Raw genomic sequence first — 23,060 nt, 5'->3', positions numbered from 1 at the left:
TTTAGCTTGTATTAATCATTTTATGATGAAGTATGTGGCTTTGGTGTGTTGATGTACATTTTTCAAAGTTATGTATATTAGTTATGCATATAATATAATGCATAGATGCACAAATCTACTTACACAGAATAGAACACAGAACAGCCTGAATAGTAGCTAGTAAAAATTTAAATTCTTAAAAAGAAAAGAGAAAAATGAAACGTATACTTTCCTTACGCCTGATAGACTAATTAAATGCTCCTGGCAAACAAACCCTCTCTCAGTTTACTATCTTCAACTTCTCAGTCTGGCTTCAGTCTGCACACTATCCCCAGATTAAAGAAAATGAGACCTTCCCAAATCACATTCTATTTTCCCAATTCAAGAAATACATCTGTATTCTTGGGGCGCCTGGGTGGCTCAGTGGGTTAAAGCCTCTGCCTTTGGCTCAGGTCATGATCCCAGGGTCCTGGGATCGAGCCCCACATCGGGCTCTCTGCTCAGCGGGGAGCCTGCTTCCCTCTCTCTCTCTCTTTCTCTCTGCCTGCCTCTCTGCCTACTTGTGATCTCTGTCTAATAAATAAATAAAAAATCTTTAAAAAAAAAAAGAAATACATCTGTATTCTCTTCTCAAAGTCCTTGTGATGACACAGATCCAATTTTCAGTAGCCTCCTCAGTGATTTTGTGCTGGGCAAAGCAGCGATCTAGTTGAGAACATCTACCCCTAGGGATAGTTACCGTTACATGTGGAAACACCCACTTGTTTTCTTTCTCTATTAATGTTCCTTTTTTGTGGAGGCAAGTTGTCATTAAATCTAATAGAGCTACCCATTTCTTATCTTTGCTTTTTGACTCTCCCTTGGGGTGAACATCTTATGAGTTTCTCTCACCTCTCCAACAAGGGAGCCCCTTACCTCTTCTTTATAAAGAAAAGCCAAGGGCATATAGAATTATAACATCTAGGGCCAACAGTGATTTTTTTTTTCTGACTTCAATATACTATCCACCACATGCTTTTTCAAAGTGCCACAGATATTAAGATGCTTCACCCCTAACCTCCTAAGCAGCTTCTTGCCTACAACTGAAGCCTATGTTAAAATCTTCTCTCCTCCGTTTAACCTCCCAGAGGAGGCAGGAGGCTATACCCCCTTCTCACTCCCAGACCACAGGGCCAGTTCTTTTTTTAATTGATTATATACTTGAACTTGCCTCCCTTCTTCTCATACACAGATCTACTAGATGGCATTATATTTCTAGTCACATACGTATTTTAAGTGTCAAGTTTCATTTTGATAATCTAGGAGAAGGGTGGCACTGACCATATACTTCCCTTTGAGAAATTTCCAGACAAAATCATACACTGGTATTTATAAGCACTTTTAGACAGTGATGCTTCCCGTGAAAAAATGTGCTCAGCATGGACTTCTATGGGAGCATAGATACCTGAGTGTATAAAGCTTTGAATGTGCTCCACCACCAGCTCACAGGACAGGCCAATGGCATGCTTAAAATTAGCTGAAGCTGCATCCCAGTATGAATGGTCTTTATGGCTACGACGGAGCCACACGGACATCACAGGGAGGAGAAGGTGAACAACTGCATAGATACCAAATCCCGGTCCTGAAAAAGAAAAATTAGCATCAGAACTGTGATCGCAACAGCTTTCCTATAGGGAAATGGAAGTCACTGCCATGGCTTGGCATGGCCCTTCTCTTTCACAGGTGGCCTCCTTCCCCCTCTCTTAGAAGCTGCAAGGAAAGAGAATTTACTACTAATTAGGGAATATATGACCTTCGGTGGCATTTTTCTTTAAGATTTATTTTAGAGAGCATTTGAGCTGGAGGGGCAGAAGGAAAAGAGCATCTCAAGCAGACTTCCTGCTGAGTGCAGAGCTGGACATGGGGGATCGATCCCAAGAGCCCGAAATCATGACCTGAGCCAAAATCGAGTCAGAAGTTTAACTGACTGGGCCACCCAGGTGCTCCTCTTTTTTGTTTCTGTATGAATTTAGTTATGCAAGTGACACACAAATAAATTCATAAAAATTCAAATAATACCCATAAAGCTAAAGTATCACCTGATTAACTCCAGTCCCCAGATGTAAACATACAGATGCATATACACATATAAGAAAATAACTTCTAAAGTGTACATACAAGTATCTATAGGAAACATCAAGAAACACATTAACATGAGTTAGAGATCATTCTGTCAGTGGATTTAGATATTCCTCATTTTTACTGCCACAGACTATTCTGTTGTTTGTATACACAATAGTTACGTCTCTGTTCCCTTACTGATGGACAGTTAAGGTGTTCTAATTTTTTGCTTTATAGATAATGCTATAGTGAAAATCCTTGTGAAAGTGATCGGTTTTTAAAGCTCTGATCACAAAAACAAGCATCCTTTTCCTAATAAACAGAAAACATAAGAATACAAAGAAGAAAGAAACCTTGCCCACAGAGATAATCACATTTTTGTTCGACTTCTAGTCTTTTTGAATGTACGTATGTATTTATAGATGCATAAACTTTCATGTTGTGATTATATTCCATAGTATATATACCTTAAATGTTATTCACAAATACTCATTTGAATGTCTGTGGAAAATTCATCTGCCCTTATCATAATTTACTTAGCACATTTAAGGTGTTCATAATTTTTTTGGAATTCAGAATATTTCAGCAATCATTATAAACCCATTTTGTCTTCATCACCATTAATTTCCTTTGATGATAGATTTCTAGAATTAAGTGCTCCTCACATACATCTAATGGCAATGTGAAAACAGAAAATATGTACTAACTAGTGAAAGAGTGGTATATAATTAATTCTATAAAGTACCTGCTTATTTTTGGATAAAAGATATAACTTTCTGACATATGGGAGTAGCTATGCTGGATTTTCTGAAAAAAATTCTCCTATACACTTTGCAATGGATTTTAAAACAGTATCAAGTATCAAGTCTTCATCACTTTGTGATAACAAAACTCTTATTACTCTGGAATTAACTAGTGGGTTCATTTGTGGTTCTGATTGTGAAAACTAAAATTTCTGTAAGTTGCTTGGATCTTGGCAAAATTTGCATGGGTTAAGTGCACATGCTAAATTTAATTAATTCAAAAGAAGAAATAAATTCCTCAGGGCCATTCTTTTCTTATACTATCAAGGTATAGATGATCACTACAAGTCTTTTTCCTTTTTTGAGAGAGAGAGAGCAAGCGAGCGTGCGAAAGCACGCATGAGCAGGGGGAGGGGCAGAGGGAGAGAGGAAGAGAGAGACAATCTTAAGCAGGCTCCATGCTGAGCATGGAGCCCAATGTGGGGATCATCTCATGACCCTGAGATCATGATCTGAGCTGAGATCGATAGTCAGATGCTCAACTACTAAGCCACCCAGGTGCCCCTATATGTCTTTTTCTCAATCATTAAGGATCTTGCTGTCTTAATACTGTATATACTTCTGAGTGGTTTATGTCCTTGGAAACTCAGCGGGCCCTACTGACAGCCCTGGGGCCAAGAGCATGTAACATCTAGCTAAAGAGGAAGGCTGTAATCATGGAACAGAGCAAAGCCAATAACCTTGCCTCATTATTGGAGGGATCCAACACACCCAACTAACTGGATAGCACACATTATTTGTAAATGGACTGGTGGGAATATATGTCAACAATAACAGGACATACCATAACCTATCACTGCCTCATTGTCATTCAATAAGTGTTTACGAGCAGCTATTATGCAGGAGGCTCTGTACCAAGTCTAGGGGTAGAGCTGTGAAATGGGCAGGCACACGGAAATACCTTCCTGAAAAAAGTTTTATGTATCACAACTCCCCACAAAAGACAGACATAGAAATTTTTACCAGGTGTTTTTGTCACGTCTCTCAACAGCTCAAAGAGTAAATCCAAGGTTGGCGGTTGGTGCTGACGTGGACAGTTGGACACAGCCGCTGTCAGCTGCTCTAGGAGGATGATCCACACTTCTATCAGCCCTGGAAACCAAGCAGCAGATCTTAGTGAGATCCAGTTAGACACAACACAGAGTCATTGTAAGAGCCAACTAAGCGTCGTTAGCATGGCAGAGTGCCACATGGTGTGGTAGCCCTCAGTGTCTACAAGCCTGGGCAGATGATGACTAACAGCCTCTAACAAAGTCAAAGGGAAAAAAAAACAAAATTTCTTCTCATCCCCCTACAGGAAGAAGATTATGTGGTAAACTCTACTATAATGAAATAAAGGTCAGATATCTTGGGAGCTGACAATACCAAAATAATAAAATATCATTTTGCATCATCTTAGTATATTTTTTAAAAATTATTTTACTGTAAATATGTAACATACATATATATATGTATATACTTTTCTTGTAAATATATATAAATATATAACAAAAATTTGCCATTTAAGTCTTGTTACATATACAATTCAGTGGTATTCATGCACAGTTTTGTGCAACCATCAGCCCTGCAACCAGTAACTTTCTGTTCTCCCCTCATTCCCCTGGCAACATCTCATCTACTCTCTGTCTTTATGAAGTTGTCTATTCTGGATATTTCATATAAGTGGAATCATGTAGTATTTGTGTTTCCGTGTCTGGCCAATTTCATTTAGTGTAATGGTTTCAGGATCCATCTGTGTTGTACTGTGTATCAAATGAATAGTATTCCCTGGAATGTTGTACCACGTTCTGTTTGTTCATTCATCTGTTGATGGACACCTGTGTTGTGTCCACCTTTGGCTGTGGTGAGTAAGGCTGCCATGAACACAGGGGTGTAAATATCTGTTTCAGTCTCTCAATTCCTTAGGGTATAGACCCAAGAGAGGAATTTCTGGGTCATCTAGTAGTTCCGTTTTTGAAGAAATGCCAAATTGTTTTCCATAGAGCTGTACCATTTCATATTCCTGCGAGGGTTCCAATTTCTCCACGTCCTTGTCAACACTTATGTTGTTTTTTGTTTTAACTACAGCCATCTTGGTAGGTGTGAAGTGGTTTTGCCCCATGGCTTTGATTTACATTTCCATGATGACTAATGACGTTGAGCATCTTTTCATGTGTTCATCGGTTATTTGTAGATCTTTTGAGAAATACCTATTCAGGTCCCTTGCCCATTTTTAAATTGTGTTGTCTTGTTGGGTTTTAGGAATTCTGTATATATTCTGGATATTACAACCTTATCAGAAATAGGATTTACAAATATGTTCTCCTTTCGATTGTTCTTTCACTTTCTTGATAATGCCTTGGATGTACAAAAGTCTTGAAATTTGATGGAGTCCATGTCAACCAGTTTTTCTTTTGTTGCTTATGTGTGCTGGCCTATTTACTTTGCTCTTCTTTGTGCCCCATTTTCTCCAAAGGTCCATCATTCATCTCCCATTTCACTCTTTTTTTTTTTTTCTATCTATACATTATTGTGAATATAACTGCCCACCTTGCAGTCGGCACTGCTGGCGCTCTCTCATCCTGGGTACATGCAAATCACTTCATTTACTGCTCACAGGTGGGGAATGGTACTCACAGCATCGATGGAATCACATGCCCAGAGTAGCACACCTCTCAGCACATACCTCTCTCTTCCTCCTCCCCTCCAGAGTTTCTTTTTTAAAATAAAATACTAACTTTTAGTGTTGCTCATTACTAGAGAAAGGAAAAAGCATGAGAAGCTTTTTACTACATCTGAACAATTTTAGTTTTGCCATTTACAGAAGTACTGTCTGAGCCAACATTTCTGCTCACCCCTGCCTTTGGAAATCTGTGAATCTGACACTCAGATAACTGCTGCAAGGAAGGGACTTGACTTCCCTAGCTCCATCCCAAAGAACCCAGGACAGAGAATAAAAAAAATAGTCCACCCTACATTTTAATCCTAATACTTCTCATTTTCCTGTGAAAGACAACTGTCAAAAGATGGCTGCTTTTAAATATTCCCATTAATCACTGGGGCACCCAGGTGGCTCAGATGGCTAAGTATCTGCCTTTGGCTCAGGTCATGATCCTGAGTCCTGGGACTGAGCACTGCAGTGGGCTCCCTGCTCAGAGGGGAGTCGGCTTCTCCCTCTTCCTCTGCCCCTCCCTCTGCTCACACTCTTCTCTGACTCTCTCTCTTTCAGGTAGATACATAAAATCTTTTAAAAAATAAATATTCCCATTAAGAAAAATATACTGGGGCACCTGGGTGGCTCAGTGGGTTAAAGCCTCTGTCTTTAGCTCAGGTCGTGATCCCAGGGTCCTGGGATCAAGCCCCGCATCGGGCTCTCTGGTCAGTGGGAAACCTGATTCCCTTCCTCTCTCTGCCTGCCTCTCTGCCTACTTGTGATCTCTGTCAAATAAATAAATAAGAATCTTAAAAAAAAAAAAAAAGAAAAGAAAAAAAAGAAAAGTCTACTTCCACAATTTTGAACATCCCCATTCAAATTTAGATTCATTTGGTGTAGGAAGCTACACCAAACCCATGAACCGCAAATATAATAAAACTAGGGGACAAAGGCTCATGAACCTCAGAATATAAGCAGTGTGAATAAGCTAATTTATAGGAAAGGCAGAAGCCAGAATCACATGTTATGCACCACTCTAGGGGGTATAACCAATAAAGTCCACATGGAAAACTCCATGGGACATGGGACCTCACTTCTTCCACAAATGAAGAGCGAATGAAAAAGAGTTGGAGAGGAAAATCTAGAGATTGTAAAGGACTTCAGAGACCTATCAGCCAAACATAGAGTGCAGATCTTAGACCAGTCCTGGAAATTCACTGACATAAGAAAAGGGAAATGCTAACACTGAATTTGATATTCAATAATTACTGTTAATTTTTTGGTGTGATAGTGGAATTATGATTATGTTTGTTATATTCAAAGATCACATACTGAAACATTTACAGATGAAATGCTATAATGTCTGGGATCTGATATAAAGTAGCGGATGTGAATGGAGGGAGGAAATAGAGTGAGGGTGTATGTGTAAATATATGTAATAGATTGGCCATAAGTTAATAGCTGAAGCTGGGTGATGGGTACATGAAGGTTCATTATACCAGTCTAGTTTTACACGTTTGAAATTTCAATAAGAAAAAAAAGTTATTTGCTTTTGGAAACCAGAGGAATAACATCTAAGAGCATATCAATTTTTAATACTAAGTTGAAGACTTTGTTTTCAATTCTTTTGTCTGAGCTAGCTATGCTTCATATATAATTATAAATTGAAAGATCTCAATGAATTGATAATGTGGAAAAGTTTAGATAGGTCTTGGCTGAACTTAATCCTTAAAAAATGGAGTGCCTAGAAAAAAACCCAATGGATTAATGATTTGCATGAATGGAAAGAGGATTGCTGACTGCCACGTACACAAACCATTTACAACAGTTTAAGACTGTATTATAGATAAATAACACTAGCTTCTGTTTATAATTGTCTGGGTTGGAGGTTTAAGAGGCTAAGTAAAAATTCTTAACTAATCATTAAATGAAACCTCTATTGAGCAACATCTAGCCAATTTCCATCTTAATAGTTCTCTACATTAGCTATTCTTTCCTATGGTTTTTCCTTAAAATTAGTCTCAACTAGTGAGGCTTTACTGTTTGTAATCCTTATGGAAAACTATAAATCCTCTTGCTACTCTAAGTGAATTTATAACAGAAAAATAAAACAAAAATTAAAAACAAAGAAGCAAATTAAAAACAACCTCTCCCCGAAACTCCTTTTGCAAGGGTGTGAATCAACCTATGCCACTTATTAGTCCCCTTTAAGGATGTAATTTCCATTTTTAGATCTAGAACAGGGCAGGGTCGACTGAATCAGAAGACAAGCATGAGCGTGATTTAACCCATCTGAAAATTTCCCAAAGTTACTAGACTGAGCTCCAATCCACAGGAAATTACATGGGAACTAATTTGAAACACATTCTTTAAAATTATTCTTTTAATGAGCCTTCAGTTCCACCAGTCACAAATAGATTCTCTCTTCAGTAGTGGCTTAATTTCCCCAGTCTCTAACCAAATAGTCCTGCAGGAAGTAATTATATAATGATTGTGTTTCCTAGAAGGTATTAAAGACAATTACCAGCCAATTTAAGTACCAATGCAACCACATTCCAATTTGCTAAATTATAGAGAATTCGGAGTTAGAAACTATATTTGGTGGAGTCTGCAGATCCGCACAGAGCTTGGAGGGAGGCATCCATCTAAAAAGGATGGGTTTGGAGACAAGACATCAAATGATGTTTTTAAACAGTCCATGGAAACTTTAGGTAGGCTTGTGCTGTTAAAGTTAAAAACAGTAGCAACATATGCGTGATCATTCTTACGATTTATAAGCTACTGAACTCAGGGCTCAAGTTTCTGGGAATACAAACACAGCAAATAACCTCGTTCAGTTCAGTCAGTCAACTCACCAGTGTCGTCATCAAAATCCGACAGGACTGACTCCATTCCATCCTCGCTGCTCGCCGACTGCTCCTGAAGTCTTCGAGGCAAGCTAGCGAGTCGCCCACTAAGGAATATTGGCTTCAAGGGCATTTTGTAGATTTTGGCCAGTAACTAAATAATGGAATACCAAATTGCAATTATATGTCGGAAAAAGCTGCACTCTGGGTGTTGAAGAAGAATAAAATTGTATACCAGCAATACTGGGGTTAGGGAAAACCAGAGAAGCTCCCAACGTATGGAAGTTTGAGGCTGTTCGTGATTTGGACTCAAACAGTAGCTTATGAGAGGCTTCTTATCCCGTGGAGCCGACGAAATAGCATTTAGTGGTAGAGGGAAAAAGGCTCTAGGGATACTTTTTCAGCATCTCAAATACCTATGAGTTTTATAGACTTTTGTAAACTGACCCAGGGAACCACAAAACATGTCAAGAGTTTCTGCCTATGGGAAAGTGTTCTGTGGGGATCACTGAGAAGAGGGTCTCTAGGTAAATGGGATACCAGACTGACTTCCCCTTCCCTTGCTTCAACACCAGGGCCAGGAGGCCAACAGTAAGTGGGGAAAGGGAGGCATCTGTGGGCCACGGGGGACAGATGAAGGTATGGAAGCAGAGCTGACAGACTGCCCTGGGTTCTTTATTCCCTTCACTGCTAGAGCCCAGCCCCCCAGGAATCCTCATTACTGGGCCAAATGCCCAAGGATCTTCATGGATTAGAAGTGTGCCTGCTGTTCTAGGAAAAGAGTTGTGGGTGAGACAGACAAAATTCCTGTTCTGGGGTCTTACGGTGATCCTTTCACAAAGAATAAATAAAATTTTGGACATAAAAGCTATAGAAAATATTGGGTGATACTAGAGTAACCAGGGTATGTGGGAGCACTGGTGGTGAGCTGATCGATACTCAAGCTCTGGTCTCTCTGAGGAGGTCGTGTTTCAGATGAGAGCCAGGAAGATAAGGAGTGTCGCAAGGAGATGCAGGGAGAGGCCATTCCAGTCAGAGGGAACAGCCGTGGCCCTGAACATTAAGGCACCATGTATCTGAGGGGAAGAGAGTCAGTGTGGTTGGAGCCCAGAGCAAGAGGGAAGGATCTGAGGGTGAAAAGGTAGATGGGGTCCCGTCATGTGGGGCCTTGTGGAGGCAGCTAGGGGAAGAAGCTGGGGCTGGGGATCCTTTCCAAAGCCCTGGGATTTCACACTATTGCTGCTATCCCCGTGGGAGTGGCTCCACAGACTGGAAGAGGCCTGGTGACATGACCCGCAAAGATAGGAGGGGGCAACTACTGAGCATTACTGAAGCCTGGGGGAGAAAGGGCTTCAGGAGGGAGCATCCTCTTGGGATAATGGCAATTACTAGGTTTAGCACAATGAAGGGCGCTGTTCCCTTTGACAAGTGTAGTTTCATGGGATTTCTTCACTAGATCTTGACAGAATGTGCCCCTCTTTTGTTTTCGTCTCTCTTCATTGGTGGCATCCCCACCATCCACGTCCTATCATGAAGACTTCCCAGGACTTCATGACCTCTCTCCCTATATCCTGACGAAAATATAGAGATTACGACAGTTTCTGTGTCTGAGTATATGTGAGAAGTTTCAGAGATTTCAATTCAATTGTGTGTACCAGCACATGATTATTCCGTTTTTCTCTCCTTCATGGAAGAGGTGGGGACAAAAATTTCTACTCCAGATCTAAGCCCCCAATCTTCTCAGAATCAACAGAAAGTGTTTCTCTTGGGCTTCGGCAAAAGACATTCAGGCAGGTTTTTGAGTATCATCTGAGGTGGGTTTCAGGGCCTGGAGCTCAGTGTACCTGAGAGCAGCGCCTGAGGTAATCTAGGGCTGGGAGGCACAGGTCTGGGGATGTGGCTCCGGGTCCGGGGACGCAGTCTCCTATTTCCTTACAGTCCACCTCTCCTGGAAGACAGACAGACAAAATTACTTTTGCGTTCGCCCTTCAACGGGAGACCTATTTATTCACACAACATTCGTTCATTAAACGTTGGCTAAAATAGAAGAAAAAATGATCCTGAACTCTGTGACCCTGAGATGAATCGTTTCAGTCATTTTTTTTTCCTCTGCCTGGTGTACATGCAGTTGGGAATGATACCATTCTTATTTTGTTGGGATTAACCCATTTTGTAATTCCCCTCTTCACTAACCTATACTTTCCCCGTATTCTACCACAGTTCCTGGCTGGCCAGAGTTCTTTTGTACCTGGCCCCATTGGAATTCCCTTCATGGTGTCCCTGCTGTGGGTGGTGTGACTGTGAAGCTTGATGATAAAGAACAATCCTGGTGACAGTCCACACGCTGGGCTGGAGGGAAGTGCTAGGTCACTGTCTGTTTGGAAAAGGACCCATTTGCTGCCAGTGTTCAGTGCTAAACAGTGATGATAAATTAAGTCCCTGGGTAGAGTCTGAACATCTGGGGCTTGGGGATAGAGACTACTGAATGGAATTGAAATGGTTTCTATTTTTCTTGTGGTACGTATCTAGAGATTTCACAGATCTGGAGAGCATCTAGATTTCCTATAAGTAAATAGTTGAGGAATACCAGTTTTATCCTCATGTAATGAATCTATTTCATACTCTTAATAAAATCATTCCACGGTACTGTAATTGTTTCTAATTGTCTACAGTCGTAGCCACTAGGCACCCTCCCCTGTGGGTAAACACACCTAATTATGAGGCATTAGTTAAAATTCAGACAAAGAGGCATGTCTCTCCTTAGAAAAGATAAACAGTTGTATTTTAGATCAGCGATTGGCAAGCTATCTGTGTAGAGGGCGAGACAATAAATACTTTAGCCTTTTGGGTCATCATGTTTTTGTTACAACTCCTTGAATCTACCATTGTAACCCAAAAATAGTTACAGACAAATGACCATGGCTGTGTTCCAATAAACTTTATTTGTAAAAACTATTGATAGGTTGGTTCTGGCCTGCAGGCCACTGTTTGGCCAGCCCCTGGGTTGCGTTAACATATTTTACAACATAAAAACACAGACTAGGTCAAACTCATGTTGAAATAACCCAGTGGGAATTAAAATAAATTAATTTTTAAATTAAATTAAAAATAAATTCATTTCTTAGCCTGTTGGTCAAAGTGAGCATCCCCTTTTGTTTTGTCTTTTTAACCAAGGCCGCTGTGTTTCACATCAAAGTCTGTGCAAATGGCGCCCCCTGGAGTCCGGGGCAGGACATAGCCAGCTTGGCAACGGAAGCTCTTTGGTTCCTGCAGACTCCATGCCCCACACAAGTAACTCCCCTTATAATTCACAGAAAAAAAAAAAAAAATCCTCCACGTACATACCAATTATTCTGCATCTTTATTTGCTGCCTCTATCTCCCTCCCTAAGATAAAATCTCAAATTTGTAACTTGCTGCTAGGCATTTCCACTTGAATGGAGTTTCACAGAAGCTCAACCTATCTAATGTCCAAAGATAGAATTCATAACTTGTTCTTTTCCTCCACACCTAATCTGCTCAGCTTTCGAACACCTTATTTCTGGGTAACACCAGTCCTTGGAAGGGAAGCAGAGAGTGGTGCTCAGTTCCTCCAGTCCAAGCCTCCACTGGAGCAGGGCCAAGCCTCACAGATCCCACCTCTACCATGAGCTGGAGCCAATCACATCCTGTCTCCTATCTCTCTACCTGCAGCTGCCCATCCCCATGTATGGGGGCATCAGTCTGCCAGAGTTCATGTGGTTGTATCATTCTTTACATAGAAACCCTGGGCACCTGGGTGGCTCAGTGTGTTATGCCTCTGCCTTCGGCTCAGGTCATGTTCTCAGGGTCCTGGGATTGAGGCCTGCATCAGGCTCTCTGCTCAGTGAGGAGCCTGCTTCTCCCTCTCTCTCTGCCTGGCTCTTTGCCTACTTGTGATCTCTGTCTGTCAAATAAATAAATAAAATCTTAAAAAAAATTCTAAGTTATTTCTTAAAAAAGAAAACTTCCCCACACATTCTGGATTCCTTGAACCTTCCCCAAATGCCCCCTTCCTTTCTTTCCAACTCGTCACCTATTATACCTTTTTTGTGGGTACCTCCAATATACCCTGTTTTTTAGAAAAGCAAACCTATAGCTTACTCCACAAATTTCAAATGTCACTTCCTCTTTGAAGCCTGCACAGGCCCCCACTACCAAATATCTCTTTCAGGAGCTTGTTTATTTCTGCTTAAATGCCTTTTTCCTTTTTTTCTTTTTACTATCCTCCACAAAAGTATTCATCTTACTGAATTGTAGTTATTGATTTATGTGTGCTTCTGAGAAGAGGCTGTGAGCCTCTCATAGGCGGGAAGCGTGTTTTGTTCATTTTTACACCTTCGCAGTACATATGGGCTGTTGTGCCCCACGGTGAGCACCTAACTGCTCACTGAATAAGAGAATACCAGTAATTATTCTTAAATGAAATACAAGACTGTGTCATAGTAGCAAATACATATATTGGTCTCTGTTCCTAGTTCCCCACACAGAGCCCCTAAAACCCTGGTAATTTCCCAAGCGATAAGAGTACTGGAAGCATCTTGTGGTCTAATGTTTGGTCTTTGATTCCAATTCCTGACACAGAACTCCTAACTCCTTGGGGTTTCCTGGATGATAGGAAGGTCTTCTAATCAAGGCAACACGTGGTGCGCTCTTAGATGTGGATTGGTCACCAGAAAGACCAAACTGCGACTAGAAGTTGAAATGTTTAGCCACTTTCCACATCCTAGGGCAGAGAGCCTGGAAACAGAGTTAAAGATCTGTCCTGCCTACGTGATGAAACCTAAATAAAATTCCAAAAGTATGGGGTGCAGAGAGCTTCTGGGTTGGTGAACACATCTCCATTGTGGGAGGGTGCACACCCTCACTCCATGGGGACAAAAGCTCCTGTGTTTGGGACCCTTATGGATCTCATCCAATGTATCTCTTTGGATATTCATCCGTATCCCTAATTATATCCTTCATTATATAAGAAAGGGTGAACATGTTATCCTGAGCTCTATGAGTTGTTCCAACAATTAACCAAATCCAAGGGGTGGGCTCATGGAACCCCCAAAGTGTAGCCATGTCAGACTTGTGGGTAACCCGGGGATCTACCTTTGTTTTGGCATGTGAAGTGGAGGGGGGAGTCTTGTGGGACTGAGTCCCTAACCTGTGGAGTCTGAGCTAACTCCGGGGAGTGCCAGAACTGAATTGAGTTATAGGACACCCAGCTGGTGTCACAGAATATTGCATGGTGTGAGACCCTCACACCCCACCCCTATGTCCAGTGTCAGAGCACTGTGAGGGTGCCATTCAGAGGGGGAAGGGAACAAAGAAGCCACCCAGGGTGAGCTTTTCCTATAGAAGAACTGAATTTTCTACTACCTGAGACAAAGATTCATACTTAAAGATCTTCTTGTGATGGAGATACTAAATTACTTGGTTTTTATTTAACATAGAGCAGAGTTAAAATAAATAAATAAAATCTGATGCTGTAGATCACAAGAAATCGTCCTCTGAAGCCTAGTTTGTAAAATCGATGAGAAAGTGGCCATGGTTGTCCTGCTCAGTCCTCCATTCTTTGGGGTATATGTAACAACAGAATGAGGCACATGTAATACATAATAGACTATAATAACAATGGTCAATACATCAGACTTGTTGCCTCTATCCTGAAACTTGCATTTTTGTTCCTGCTCCCCAAGAAGGGGAACATGAATGAAGTCCCCTAGTTTCTTTGTGTCCAGTCTTTTTCTGCAAGTGAACTGTTGACTATTTAGCAAACATTTAAAAAAAATTATGAACCTTATATTGTTCTTCTTCAAATTGTTCTTAGCCTCAGGGTCTAAGAGTACTCCCTGGTGAGGTTCTCAAAACTTTAAGACTTCAAGTCCTTCTCAAATTTTTGATTTCACTAACTGCCCTCTCTTCTGTTTCACCCCAGATCAACTTGGGCTCCATAAAAAATCTGCTTCAGCAGGTCAAATTGTATAGCAAGGCTCTCCTTTGTTCAAGCATTGCTCAGTGAAGTGGAAAATCAGGCCTTGTGTATTTCAGAGAAGGGGGAATTTACCCTCCAAAGAAATGTTATGATTAATATGGCCCAGGGGTAGGCATCCTAAATTTTTGCTTAGGAGGAGCTGGAAACTCAAGCTCAGGCTGCTAATTATGTGACATTGAGGACAGCAGCTCCCATGTCAGGAAGATTATAGCATATGATACTGAATATTTTAAGATTCAAAACGAAGTTGGAGTCAAGTAACATATAGATTGAAAACATGCTACACTACAAGAGCATTCCAGGAACATGATGAAAAATAGCAACCCTGGACAGAATCCCAGCTGCTTTTACAGTAAGCTTTCTGCTTCTGAATACACAACGCACACCGCCATCTGCTTAAAGCCCAGGCAGTGGGCTTACTGGCTCTAGGCAGGCAGTGGGCCTGTCTCCAGGGTTTTTCACACACGGTCACCCAGGAAAGGGCCCTCCAGTTGTCGTGAGGGACGACAAGAAGACTCCACTCACCCAGTCCTTTGACAAACTTCATAAGGCACATGATGTAACTTGTGGCCGCATTAGCAAAGACCTGGATGTTGTCAGTATTGAGAAACGCTTCAAATACATCAAACACTGGAGCCTGGCTCTTTCCTAAGGGAGGAAGGTTGTAGAATATTAAGAACATCAACATTACCCTTCAGGTTGCCCATACTCGCAGCACCTTCCATGAAGACTTGGAAAAGACCTACCACTGGAGGAAATTCCTGGCCTTTTGAGGGGACAGGGAGCTTGGCTCCAATGCTGTCCTTCTCAGCTTTGCCTGCAGGGGGAGCTGCAGGAAGGCTACAAATACCAGAGAGCTCCTCCACAGGGACAGGAGGGCAAAGCCCACTAAGTGCAGCGCTGTGGCAATGGGTGGGTCTACATCCTTGGGAAACACGCAGACCTCTGGGATTCCACACACGTAATTATAGGGAAGGGAAGGTTTAGATAAGCCCTGATGGCATATACTAATTGATTCACAACTGTGCAGGAGAAAGTTAACAGGCTCGAGATTGCTATCCTTAGAAAAGCTGGCTTACAAGATTGGCCGTTGGCTCACATCTGGGAACTTGGTTCTCAGAATATTCCTAGGCAACAGTGAACTGATGAGGGTGGTTCACGGTGCCTAGACTATGAAAACAACATGGTTTGTTCTGAACATTGGCTTTCCTCTGGGGAGTCTGGGATTTTGGTAGGTGCTGGTCAGGGGGTACTTAGATGGCCAGCTCTTAGCTGGGTCTCCAAAGGGCTTCGCTGGGGAGGAACATCAGACTCATGTTGCTGCATTTTCACTCCCAGAGCAGAGTGTGCTCTGTGGGACCCTCGGGGGAGGCTGAGAGCACACGGTAGCCTGCACAGGAATTTGCCTTAATTCTGTGTCTTCTGCCCTTACAATCTGGTTTGTCCTCACCATGTTGCCATGATAATCTGAGCCATGCAATAAGACTTAGCTTACCTATATGCTGAGTCCTGTGCATCCCCTGTTGGGTCTCTTGGCTTGCTTTATGGGTCCCCATTCATTTCCAGCTAAGCTCAATTTCCCTAACTGGGATTCAACTGTGTTATGATGCTTTTTTGCTTCTTACTAGGAAGCAAATAATGCTTGCTTTTTTGGCTTTAGGAATGAACTCAACACAGATATGTAAAACTGGAAAGACAGAAGTGTCAGCATTTGGTCTAACCTATCAGTGAGAGCAGGGCCTGATAATGCTTAGGGTTCTTGGTCTGCCAGCAGAACTCAGAATGGGTGCCCCTGCTAGAACAGGTTCATTTCCTACCAAGAAAACATGGCTGAATGGTAGCCTGCCCTGTTGTTCAGTTCCTTTTGATAGCATGAAAATTGGCATCAAGAATTCATACTTTATGATAAAAATCATCTACCCATTCTTTCCTCTCACCACCCTTATTTAATATAGTACTGGAAATACTCCCCAGAGCAAGTAGACAGGAAAAAATAAATAAATAAATAAAACACATCCAAGTCAGAGAGGAAAGAGTAAAATTGACTGTTTGTAGATCACATGATCCAAATCCTAAAGATGCCACCCAAAACTTTATAACTAATAAGTGCATTCATTAAAGATTTAGGATACAAAATCAAACACACGTTCTTACCCATGGAGTAATCACCGACCAGATACTCCTTCACCTCAGACTTGTTTCCACTGTGCACAGTTTCCAGGGCACTGAACAAGGGCCTCCATCCCGACTGAATTTGTGTGGAACACACCTCAACTAGCTCGCCAATGGATGTCACGACCTGGCAGAGGCAAAGGGGGTGGCACTAAAAATCTTTCCCTTAAAAGCAGGAGGAAAATTTCTGGGAAGGGGGATATACTTCTCCGCTTCCTATTTCTGGGTTCATTACAGTGAAAAAAGAAAAACCAGAATTCATCCAAACCCACTCAAAAATCTCCTTAAATGAGCCGCCATATTGCATTAATTTGCATTTGCTAATGACTAATGTTGAGCAACTTTTCACATGCTTATTTGCCATCTGCAAATGTTTTGCTGTTTTTTTTAAAAAACCTTTTTGTCTTCTCATTATTGTCTTTTCTCAAAGAAAGACTGATCTATTTTTAGAGAGTGAATGTACGCGTAGATGGGGAGGGCCAGAAGGAGAGGGAGAGAATCTCAAACAGACTCCACACTGAGCGTAGAGTCCAACATAGGTTCAGTCTCATGACCCCAAGATCATGACCTGAGCCGAAACCAAGAGTTGGGCGCTTAACTGCCTGTGCCACCCAGGCACCCCTCATCACTGTTTTTTTTTAGTGAGTTGTTAGAGCTGTTTACGTATTCTAGATTCAAATCTTTCCTCCGATACATGATTTACTCTTTTTTTTTTTTTTACAGCTTTGACTTTGTCTTTTTATTTTTTTAATGGTGTCTTTTAAAGAACAAGTTTTTAATTTTGACAAAATCTAATTCATCAACTTCTCTTTTTATGGATCATGTTGGTGTCATTCCTAAGAAATCTTTGCCTAACCCAAGGGCCCAAAGATTGTTTCTAATAATATTTGTCATACTGGTGTTCATTTGGCTGGAGGTTAATATGGCTACCCCGGCCGTTTGATGGTTACTGTTTGCATGGCATATCATTTTCACCTCTTCTACTCTCAATCTTTGTGCCTTTGAATGTAAAATCTGTCTCTTGTAGACTGTGTATTATAATATCTTATTGTTATATCCACCCTTACAATTCTGCCTTCTGATAGCTTGGTTATTTCATGTTTTTTAACATTTTTAAAAAAGATTTTATTTATTTATTTGACAGACAGAGATCACAAGTAGGCAGAGAGGCAGGCAGAGAGAGAGAAAGAGAGAGAGAGGAGGAAGCAGGCTCCCCACTGAGCAGAGAGCCTGACGCGGGGCCCGATCCCAAGACCCTGAGACCATGACCCGAGCCGAAGGTAGAGGTTTTAACTCAGGCCACCACCCAGGCGCCCCGTTTTTTAACATTTTTATTGAGATATAAATCCCATATGATAAAGTTCACCCATTTATACTGTACAATTTGGTGTTTTTTAGCAGATTTAGAGAGTTGTGCAACCATGACTAATCTAATTTTAGAACATTTTCTTGACCTGCCTATGCCCCCAAGCCAGCACGTGCCAGTAGTCATTCCCTCCACAAAACCCTACTCTCTGCCCTAGGCAATCACTAACTTACTTTTTCTCTCCTTAGATTTGCTTATTATGGACATTTTATACAAATGAAATAAAATGTGGGGTTTTTTTGGTTGTTTGTTTATTTTGGTGACTGGCTTTTTTAATTTAGTGTAATGTTTCCAAGCTTCATTCATGCTGTAGCACAAATCAGTACTGTTTTTTTTTTTTATTACAGAATAGTATTTTATTGTGTGGAAATACCACATTCATCCATTTATCAGCAAATGGAATTTAGGTTGTTTCCAACATTCTGGCTGTTATGAATAATGCTGCTCTGAATGTTTGTGTCTAGATTTATATGGATATAATAGAATTTCTTGCCAATAGACCTATCCTATAAGAAGTACTAAAGGAATTCCTTCAGACTAAAAGGAGATAAAACAACAGAGTTAAGTCAGTTTCACAAGAAGAAATGGGTGTGTGGGTAAATATATTTTTTAATTTTAAAAGCAATGTTTACATAAACACTGACTCTAACACTGTATTTTTTAATTTATTAACTATAAAGATGTATATAGCCGTAGCAAAAAGAAAGGGGAGAAAATGAAACTATTAGAAGCAAAGTTGCCATATTTTGCTAGAATTAAGTCATTATTAACTTGAATATTGTGATAAGTCGAAGATGTATATTCTAATCCTTAGGACAACAGCCTTGAGAATAACACAAAACATAAATTAAAAAGAGAGGAATCAAAATGATACACTAAAAATATGTTTAACACAAAAGAAGGCAGTAAAGGAGGAACAGAGGAACAATAAACACATTATATGTGGAAAAGAAGTAGTAAAATGACAGATGTAAATAAGACCATTTTAATAGTATTAAATATGTATTTGTGAAAAGAGGCTCCACATCTTTAGTCATTAAGGAAATGAAAATCAAAACCACAATGAGATATCACTTCAGACCACCTAGGATGACTTCAGTAAAAAAGATGAAAACATATATCTGTATAAATCTAGACACAAACATATGGATATATGTTTTCATTTTTCTTGGGTATGTACCTTTTGAGGAACTCCCAGACTGTTTTCCATGGCAGCGCATTTAGTAGCATATGGAAGTTCCAGTTTCTCCACATCCTCATGAAACCTTACTATCTTTTTTACTGAAGTCATCCTAGGTGGTCTGAAGTGATACCTCATTGTGGTTTTGATTTGCATTTCCTTAATGACTTCCCTTTTCCTTCCATCCTTCCTTCCTCTTTCTCTCTCTCTCCTTCCTCTCTCCCTCCCTTCTTTCCTTTTTGCCTTCCTTCCATTTCCATTTCCCTCCTTCCCTTCCTTCCTCTCCTTTCCCCTTTCCTTTCCTTTCTCCCCTCTTCCTTTCCTTTTTCTTTGCTGAAAAGTCAACATTTTATATAACATATTGTGGCAATGCTGAATTCTGATTAATTTTTGAGTTGTTGTTGTTGTTGTTGTTTTTCCTAAATAAGGGGTTGGATTTATACTGTGAAATCTGTCTCTTCCCATGTGTGAGGAGCCAGTGTGTCTGGATCAGTTTCTTTGTTTTTAGGTCTTAGATTTACTATTTAACAATCCTCCCCATGTCTGAATAGGTTAGGGGTCAGCTGATGATTTGGGCAGAAATTGTTCTCAGACAACTTGAGCCTTTAAGGCTTCCATCCTCCTCAACCAATCCACATGTGTAGGTTGGGGAAAATATTCTAAGTTTAGACAGGTCTTGTTTTTTACTTTCTGATGGGATTTGTATGGTCTATAGTGCATATGCATATGTTTCATTCAGCCAGAGATGCGTGAGGAATCGATCTAGTCTTTCTGTAAGTCTCTGGTTTCCAGGGACTCATGTTACATTTCTTATTTGATCACTGCTCACTATAACCTTAGGCTAGCAAAATTGCAGTTTCCCCTGTTCACTACTACTACTCCTTCTTCTTCTTTTTAAAGATTTTATTTATTTATTTGAGAGAGCAAGGGAGAGACAGAGAGCGAGCACAAGCAGGGGGAGTGGCAGAAAGAGAAGGAGAAGCAGGTTTCCTGCTGAGAGAGCCCGATGCCGGGCTGGATCCCAGGACCCTGGGATCATGACCTGAGCCAAAGGCTTGACTGACTGAGCCACCCAGGTGTCCCTCTAAGTCTTCTTTAAACTAAATCTGTCCCTTATAGTGGAAAAGCTGCTGATTTTCTAAGTTAGCTTCACACTAGTCAAACTACTATACTAGCCAATAGCTTGAGAGTAAGGGTGATGGGGACAGTGTTTGGCAAGAGGTCACAAACTTCCATTGTTCTTAAGCAAAGTTCTGGCAAGAAGGATTTCTAAGCATAAATGCTGCTCAATTTGTTGTCTGCCCTTGGTCAATTTCCAGAAACCTGAAACCATTGATTTTGACAATTTTGTCTTGTTTTATACTTGATTTTTGTGAGGTAGCTTCATTAACTTTTTCATGCTGCCATAGCCCAAATCCCTCCAGTTCTAAATCTTTTTTTTTTTTTTTTTAAATTTTATTTTTTTTAAACATATAATATCTTTTTATCCCCAGGGGTACAGGTCTGTGGTCTTTTTTTTTTTTTTTTAAGATTTTATTTATTTATTTGAAAGGGAGAGAGAGAGAGAATGAGAGAGAGAGCATGAGAGGAGAGAGGTCAGTGGGAGAAGCAGACTCCCTGTTGAGCAGGAAGCCTGATATGGGACTCGATCCTGGGACTCCAGGATCATGACCTGAACTGAAGGCAGTTGCTTAACTGACTGAGCCACCCAGGCACTCCCAGTTCTAAATCTTTCTGAACACATTGAAGCATAGTTATTTTAAAGTCTGTCTCTGATGACTCTGGATCCCTGGCTAAGCATGTGATTGTGTGTGTGTGTGTGTGTGTGTGTGTGTGTGTGTGTGTGTATCTATTTTTATTGTTTTTCTTTTTGTTGTCAGTGACGTGTTATTTCCTAATGAGCCTGATTATTTTTGACTGAATGTAGACACTACATATGCAAATCAAGAAATAATTTGAATCCTTGGGATGACGTCATCTTCTGTCAGAGAGTTGTTTTGTGCTAGGGCAGAGGCCCCAGAACTTGCAAATAATCTAATCTCATGTTAGGGATTGGGATTATTTAAAGTTGGGGATTATTTCCTGGTATGATTAGTCTATTTAAGTTTCACTCTTCTTCCTAATATGTCCCTTTCTATTCATGGTTCTGTTCCAGGATGTCTGTAAGTTACCAGACTTGGTGGGCCCCAGATTCCAGTTTTGGTTAGTTCTCAATCTTGCAACATCCTTTTCTGAAATTAGTGGATTCCCTTTTCAGGAAATGTCACCTCCAACACCAGGCACAGACTCTGGGTATTCTTCTTCTTGTAGACATTGGCCTCAGTTATTCATTGCCTTATGTTCCAATATCTAACAATGATGAAAAAAAATTTTTTTTTATCCAACTTTTCCTGGTTGTTCCCTGTGGAAAGTTGATCTGACCTACTTAATTCACTATGATGGAAATCTTCCAACTTAGTCTTTAGGCATTAACTTACTTTTCATTTTGCTTTCTTTTGTTTCATTAAACTTACTTTACATTCCTATTTAATATTTTGCAGGAAGGATACCAACATTTCAACTCTTTTCAGTCCTGACTGTACCATCTGTTATTTCAGCAGCTTGCTCTGAGTATTGCCTTGTCTCCCTGTGTGTTTTGTAATATTTTGGAAATACTGTGAACTCACATATCTGGGAACTTTATTTGTGGGATTCTTTTATGGCCCAAGTTGAAATGAGTTCCTCTGGGGGAATTTCTGTTGCTTTTGTATCATGCCTGTATAAAGTTATTCAGACTACAAAGGTGGTGTAATTTCATACGCTGACCTGCTAGAAGGGATAGCTTGTAAATTTAAATCCTGTAGAGTTTTTTTTTTTTCCTTGTTTGTTTGTGTTTTAGTCTCTATGAAGAGCCAATGTTAAAGAGAGGCTGCTACTATCCACAGGAGGGTGGTATTGGGTTCATTTTGAATTCAACTTTGCCCTGAATGAACACCAGTCTTACACAGTTTGCCCTGAGATTGATCTCCTATTCCTGTGGCCTCAAGGAGGTGCTAAGCAGACCTCTGTTTCACCCAATGGCAAATTCCCTCATGGCAAAGGCAGGCTTAGGACTCTACTTAGTGCTCTGACTTCCCATGGTTACTTAGTTTTGGACACATTAGTACTCTTGCCTTTCTTGCCAGAAAGGGTCAATGCATTTACAAGGAATTTTTAAACCTTTATTCGACCTTTTTGGTAGGTTTCAGAGGCAGAGCCCTGAATTATGATTTCCTAGCCCACCATTATGATATGAAGTAAACAGTTTCCTTACTGTCTGTCTCCTGGCAGAGGTACTGTAGTGATGAAAGAGTATGGGTTAGGTATATCGAAGTATGCACTGGTGCAGCTAGATTGCCTAGGTTCAAACCCCGGTTCCACTAATCATGAACCACGTATCATCAGCTAAATTGCTTGGCCTCCCTGTCACGGATTCCACAAAGGATTACTGGAAAGATGAACCATGCAAAGACCATAGAGCAGGGCTGGCCAGGGCGCTCAGGAGGGGCCGGCTCTGATGCTGGCGATGCTGACTTCCACACGCCACTGACCTGGTCTTGGACGTCCTCATCACACAACTCCAGCTGCATGATACGCTCAAAAGGTCGGAAAAGTGCTTCATTAAAGTGAAAATGAGGTGGCTCATTCCAGTCAGTGAGAACCTCTGTCAGTATATCATGGATGAAGGAAACAGCCTTCTGAGACACGTGCCTTTCCTTATGGCAGGCGGCCTGCAAAATCCAAGGGAGAGTAGAACACCATCAGGACTTTACGAAGCAAGAAATTGGTCTCTTAAACTCCTAACCCACTTCGTTGTGGGGAGGTAGAAGAAGCAGCAATTCTGTTGACGTAAAAATAAATAAATAAATGAAAAGAAAAATAACTCCAAGGAATAAGTATAGATGAACAGCACACTAAAGTTAATTTTTTTTAAAAGATTTTATTTATTTATTTGACAGACAGA

At 40.7% G+C, this 23,060-nt stretch overlaps 1 protein-coding gene across 1 annotated transcript in view; it reads right to left on the bottom strand.

The window, feature by feature from the left end:
- Positions 1–23,060, bottom strand: part of LOC111147693 (ARFGEF family member 3) — a 169,302-nt gene that overhangs the window by 14,242 nt on the left and 132,000 nt on the right. The window contains exons 22-28 of the mRNA XM_022503919.1: positions 22,648–22,827; positions 16,515–16,659; positions 14,886–15,008; positions 10,205–10,308; positions 8,370–8,514; positions 3,846–3,974; positions 1,424–1,600 (exon numbers count right to left, since the gene is read on the bottom strand). Coding sequence (XP_022359627.1) covers positions 1,424–1,600; positions 3,846–3,974; positions 8,370–8,514; positions 10,205–10,308; positions 14,886–15,008; positions 16,515–16,659; positions 22,648–22,827 — 1,003 coding nt within the window. The remainder of the gene's footprint in view (positions 1–1,423; positions 1,601–3,845; positions 3,975–8,369; positions 8,515–10,204; positions 10,309–14,885; positions 15,009–16,514; positions 16,660–22,647; positions 22,828–23,060) is intronic.

The sequence above is a fragment of the Enhydra lutris genome, unplaced genomic scaffold, assembly GCF_002288905.1.
Source record: "Enhydra lutris kenyoni isolate GAN:26980312 unplaced genomic scaffold, ASM228890v2 scaffoldscaffold17, whole genome shotgun sequence".
Lineage (NCBI taxonomy): Eukaryota > Metazoa > Chordata > Mammalia > Carnivora > Mustelidae > Enhydra > Enhydra lutris.
Note: the sequence above shows the minus strand (reverse complement) of the source record. Positions and strands in the feature narration are given on the sequence as shown.